This window comes from Genypterus blacodes, unplaced genomic scaffold, assembly GCF_046128005.1.
Source record: "Genypterus blacodes isolate CSIRO-AG114 ecotype Tasmania unplaced genomic scaffold, CSIRO-AGI_Gbla_v1 ptg000254l_1, whole genome shotgun sequence".
NCBI lineage: Eukaryota > Metazoa > Chordata > Actinopteri > Ophidiiformes > Ophidiidae > Genypterus > Genypterus blacodes.
The window spans coordinates 26458-32368 of record NW_027467048.1 but is presented as its reverse complement, the minus strand read 5'-3'; the positions used below and the strand labels follow the sequence as shown (position 1 = coordinate 32368).

General features: G+C 42.5%; 1 protein-coding gene across 1 annotated transcript; it reads right to left on the bottom strand.

Annotated features, from left to right (window-relative positions):
• On the bottom strand, positions 1 to 3227 carry LOC143016914 (uncharacterized). Its single transcript, XM_076171487.1, has 6 exons — positions 3082 to 3227; positions 2595 to 2665; positions 2108 to 2393; positions 1349 to 1503; positions 832 to 1111; positions 1 to 717 (listed from the first exon to the last, which is right to left on the bottom strand). The coding sequence occupies exons 2-6, from the start codon at positions 2659 to 2661 to the stop codon at positions 567 to 569; spliced, it is 939 nt and encodes a 312-aa protein (XP_076027602.1). The 5' UTR covers positions 2662 to 2665; positions 3082 to 3227; the 3' UTR covers positions 1 to 566.
• Positions 3228 to 5911: the final 2684 nt, after the last annotated feature.

Below are 5911 nucleotides of genomic sequence, written 5' to 3'. Positions count from 1 at the left end.
TCAGTTAAGAAAACATTTTTTAATGATTACTTTATTATAAGCAAAGACCACAACAGCATTAGGAACACAGATCGATCAGCAAATCATTAACATACAACTGAAACCCTACCATTCATTATTATTATTGCAGAAAGATTTTGTGTGATGCTAAGATGCCAACGAGTATACTTACACACACTTAAAAACTTCAACGATGCCCTCATTTAGGCACAAATCAACCCTATTGCACCCCTGGCTGATGGAATCTACCTCGAGGATTCCTCTCGGTTTTCCCTGACTCTGGGTTCTCCTCATCTTCTCCTGAACCGTTTGTTGTTCAAGACGTCCAATGAGATTTTGGGCTAGATCAATCAATAATCAATAATTGGAGTGATGAGTGGCAAGAGCGATAATCAAAGTGGACAGAGCCCGTGCATGTTGGGCTCCAGATCATTAAGCTGCTTCTCACACTAACAATGACATTTAAACTCCTTCTATGATTCTGATCTGTATTGGTCTGAAGAAGCATTGGCTAAGTATCGACAGTCGTGAAATCTGATTGCGATCAACTGTGAACTTTCTGAGGTCTAATCCAGGACCGAGCCGTAGACCTCCACTTCACACAGCGTCAGGTACTCCCGTCTTCCCGGGATGACTATGGTAACATAGCGGCCGTCCATCCCGTCACACTGGAAAGCAGGCATAACACCTGCACGGATGTTGGTAATCACAGCACATCTGGAAGAAGGAACAGAAGTGAATCACCGCCCCCAACGCAGAGTTGTTTTTCCTTATGGAAGCACTCGATGCTTGATTGAATCCTGGTCAAATCTGGGACGGTCTGTCACATACCTGGGGTTGTCGTTGCCGTTGTTGGCGAGTGAATTTCCGATGCGGATCTCTGCTCCCATGAGTCGTTCTCCAATGGAATCTCTGTTGACGATTTGGACTGAAAACACCTTATAGGTTGCACCCAGGTCCAGGCGCCACCAGGGGCCCAAGTCATTTTGTGTGTGAGTACAGGAGCTCTTTGACCAATCTGGGTCACGATTCCCGTCAACAGCATTGTACGCTATGCCAGTTTCATACAATGATGATTGTGAGGCTTTTCCACGGACGGACAGGTTCTCTCCTGCACAAAGAATGTAGATGAAAAAATCTGCATGAAAAATGACTGAATAATCTGCAGTAATGCTCATTTTACCGGCCTAAATGCCACGGCAACTAGTGCTAATTTACCAGTCTCTTAGTAACAGCTTACACAATTTCTAACACTGAAAACACGTTAACCACCTATAGCACTCTGTCAAATGCCTGCTTATTCACTCAGTACTCCTTCATCAGTGCCTTTAGAAAGTTGACTTCTCACCCGTTGGGGCACGATACCCATAGACTTCCACTTCACAGAGTGTAAGGATCTTGGCTGAGCCGGGTATCATCACGCTTACGTAACGTCCCTCAAAGTGTTCCCTAAATGGCAGTGTGAAAGTCGCACCTGCACCGAGAGAGGTGATTGTACCCACCCTAGAGATAGAGAGAGAGGGAGGGGGAGAGAGGGAGGGAGAGGGAGAGAGGAAGGGAGAGAGATTGGTTGTTGTTTTCCTGGAAGTGGTGATGGGTATCAAGAGTTGATTGCAAAGTAAAACAGAGTTGAAGAAATGGTGATGTTGTTTTGTTTGGTTTCATTTCACTATGAACATGAAACCTGTTCAAAGCAAACGAGTGGGAAACAACAGACGTTAGGATTGAGTTTCTCTGTGTTTCTTTATGTTCATTTGACATATTGGGTAGAGTGAAGGAGAGAGCAGCTGGGCGTAAAGGCTGCTCTCGTCTTAAAGGTACAGGGGCGCACACAGAAGGGGTTTGGTCCCCATAGTAGAAGCTGATTATCATTCTGTGCTGGAATGGTTTAGTCGGCTTGGCTTTTGTAAACATTGCTTCACCAATTAGATTCATTGTTGGTGTAGTTTAATGATTAGAATGTTGAAGGAAATTACTGCAGAAACATTTTGTGATTGCAACAAACATGAAATCCGAAGGAGACTGATAAACTCAAACTACACTTTAAACAGAAAACCTGACAACCTGTTTCAGCTTTTCAGAGAGAGCCATCAAAGCGTTTCCTTACACAGTGTTTTCTGCTCCAGTGACGATGGGAGAGTTCCCTATGTGGATCTCTGCCCCGTTCATCCTCTCTGGACAGCAGTCTCCTCTGTTGGTGATGGAGATGGAGACGATTCGGTAAATGTCCAGCAGGTCCACTCTCCACCAGGGGTTGGTCTGTTCTATGGTGTGTGTGCAGGATCCAGCCTCAGCAGCAGGATTCCGGTTTCCGTCGATGCCATTGTAGGCAGCATTGAAAGGACTGGGGACCCGGATAGATTGGGTTGCTTTCCCACGCAAGGCCACGTTTTCTGTGAAATATTCAAACATTGGAAATAGTTCAATCAGAAGAGGCTGATCAAATAAACGTCTTCATCAAACACGCTGATGTTATGAACATTTGAAAGCCTGTATGCTTGACAAGTAACACTTTCTTTCCATCCTAGAAATTCTGTAGCTGCAAGCATTGAGTACTGAATCAAGCCTTCATCACTTTCCCAACTCATACTTACTGTAAGTGTAAGCCGAGCACGACCCCTGGAGGAGGAGCAGCACAACCAACGCCACATAGTCCTTCATTGTTCTGGTGGAGACAATCAGGGGAACCGTTAATAAATCTATCTATCTATCTATCATGTCAGCATTATTACTGTGTGCAATGTATCCAAGAACAAGAAGAAGAAGAAGAAAAATTTAAAAAAAAAAGGCAACAGGTAGTTATAAAGAATGGATAATGACAAATAGCTAAAGTTACACAAAGATCACTCAGGTCAATTGTGGTATTACAAAATGTGTTTCCAGGTCACAAAATATTCTAGAACATTTGGTGAGGACACAGGACGCACAGGTGTGTGATGGTTATGGTGGTGAATCAATGCCATCAGGACTTCAATCTGGATTTGTTTGACACTGAATTGCACGCATATCTACCCTCTTGACATTTTATATTTTGCAAAATTTGCTGTCAATTGTCCTCCTTGTATTTCAGGCCTTTCTTACCTGGCAGTCCGGACAAAGCAAACGCCCCCTTCCAGAAGTCCAAAGATGAGTCCTCGACACTTTATGAAGTCAGCTTCTTGTCTGTGGTATCTTCTCTGCTCTATTTATGCACTTACACACTTTCTTTTTAACCACCTCAGCATTTCATTAGATTTATTTAACCAGTCAGAAACCAGATCATACTTGGCAAGGACCAAGCTTACATTTCAACATCAGTGCCAAATATTTCATAAATGCTTCCTCATCCTGAATGCTGATTGAACAGAATTGTCTTTGTGACACCGACATTTGAAGACATCCAAATAACATCAACTATTGTGTATGGAAGAATGTTTTCAATCTTTTCACCCTTTTTTCATTGTGTGTGTGCGTGTGTGTGTGCGTGTGTGTGCGTGTGTGTGCGTGTGTGTGTGTGTGTGTGTGTGTGTGTGTGTGTGTGTGTGTGTGTGCGTGTGTGTGTCCGTCCTAAGTAAGCACAGCATTTGTAGACAAAACCCACAGATGCAGACATATGAAAGTACCTTTAGTAAGCCAAACAAAGACGATTAGTGAGGAAAACTTTGGAACATTAAGGAGTAAAAGGCGTTGTTAAACGTTCGCTGACCCCATGGGTGGTATAATGCATGACTTCTGCTTGCTGAGCTTGCAGAAAAACATTAAAAGTGAATTTATGCAGAAGACAACTACAGCAAAAAGAGGAAGGCCTGCAGGAGTTTTGAAATGTACTCCAAAGAGAGAGGTAGGTAGTGGACTGAGCTGAGCCGAATCAGCAACACACACCTCCTGACCCTGTGCCCTGAAAACACTGCTCAAGCTGATATGAATGGAAAATTGGTCTTACAAAAGGTTCTCAAACTCAGTGCCCCTCTCTCCATGAACGGAGACAGAGGAGGTAAAAATAATCAATCAAGTCCAAGGACACTTCAGCATGTGAGGCTCAGAACTTATCAATCAATCCAAACAGCAACAGGAAACGTTTTCAGTTAAAAAAGCAACCTTTATAATAAAACACAGCATTACAAAATAAAACACTGACCAAAAGTGAGCCACAGCACATCCACGTACAGCGTTCTGTCACTTTCATCACACAACGTAAAACAACATAGTAGACACAAGCTCAAGTCAGCTACATACCTGGACTCAAAGGGAAACGCAGGAGAAGAGCTGCTGGTCAGGAATGAGGAATGTTGGTTTTGATCTGTGGACCACAGCAGAGCGTATTTATGCTCCACTTATCAGCTGTTTATGATGGAAGACTTTGTTTCTGTCTTCTGTGGTGATAAGGTAATTATTATTACCAATAACAATATTTATTTTCTGTTCCCGGTTCAGGGTCCAGTCCTGTTCAGGGTCCAGTCAGTGTTTGGAAAGCCAATACCTATCAATGCCCAGTTTCAATACAAGGATAATACAACTCATTCACTTCTCACTTCCTTGTCAGATTTCCCGTGCATCATAAAGTTCAGACGGTCGACCTGTGAGCGACACGTTTTAAATCTCTTTTATGAGCGGCGTGGACGCTAATGTTATTATTGCTTATCCTTAAGTATCTTGTAGCCCTGGTTCATTTTGATCGATCTCATCAGGTTTTCCGTCGTTTGACCTTTCACAAAGTGATTTCCTTTACTTTGTAAATATCTGCTTTGTCATTTATTGTGTCTGCTGACCTTTCTTCCATTTCCCCCCTTACATTTTAAACTTTGGGGGGTTCATTTAAAATAATACATGACATGATTACAGCAAGGGACTTTGCCTTGAAAGATAGTGTGGGAGCTGCCAGTTAAGGAACCAGGTCCAGGCGCCACCAGGGGCCCAAGTCATTTTGTGTGTGAGTACAGGAGCTCTTTGACCAATCTGGGTCACGATTCCCGTCAACAGCATTGTACGCTACGCCAGTTTGATACAATGATGATTGTGAGGCTTTTCCACGGACGGACAGGTTCTCTCCAGTTAAGGAACAAGGAAATAAAAAAGGTTTGACTTGATAAGATAATGTTTGTATCAGTCACAGTGGCAGAAAGATGAAGATTAAATAAAATAAATCACTTACAATACATGTACATATGCATAAGGATTGATCCTTTACAGAGTGGAGGGGTGGGAAGGTTCTGTGTTCAATGTCGACTGAATGATTGTTTTGGTGCATAATGATTAGTAGCGCCCCCCTCAGGCAAGTGGCCAGAGATTGTACGTCCTGGGTTTGTGAGCTCCCTCCTGCCCCCTCAACTTCAGGATGCTGACGTTCTTGGGCTCAAACGTTTTTCCCTCATCAAATTCCACTTTTGCATTACATTTCTCTCGTGATTGATTTTATTGTTATCTCAGAGCACCCAATTTATGGATTTCTATCAGGGTGTTACTGGGATTTCCGCAAATTCTACAAATAAAGACTTTGGAGAAAAATGTTACTTACTGTAACTTTAAATGACCCAACTAGCCATGACCCACTATTATTATTATATCTTTGTAATTCAATATTCGATAATAATTCAATTCGATTAGTAAAGAATTCCACACAGTGTAGGTGTAAGCACACTACGATGAAGTAATACATGTATTCGAACGTTCCCTTGATTTGATTATTATCAAATAATTCCTTAAAACAGATGGTTGAATTTATCTGAAGAAAATATTAAATCGGGGGAATTTATTGAGGATATTTTGTGTTTTCCATTCACCGGGTTTCTCACTAAAGAGGTAAAATGTGGATTTTCTTGTATCTAAACTACATTTCCCACAATCCCATACGTAATAACGCGAGACTTGAAAGTAGCGACGCGTATGCGGCTGCGCAGTAGCATTCGAAAACTCGCACGGTGAGCGACGCCGT

Excerpts from the sequence above, each read along its gene's own strand:
- LOC143016914 (XM_076171487.1), bottom strand. The coding sequence starts at position 2,661 with ATGAAGGACTATGTGGCGTTGGTTGTGCTGCTCCTCCTCCAGGGGTCG. Across the intron at positions 1,504-2,107 it reads ACTGGAGCAGAAAACACTGT|GGTGGGTACAATCACCTCTC; the intron begins GTAAGGAAACGC and ends CTCTATCTCTAG. Across the intron at positions 1,112-1,348 it reads TGGGTATCGTGCCCCAACGG|GAGAGAACCTGTCCGTCCGT; the intron begins GTGAGAAGTCAA and ends TTCTTTGTGCAG.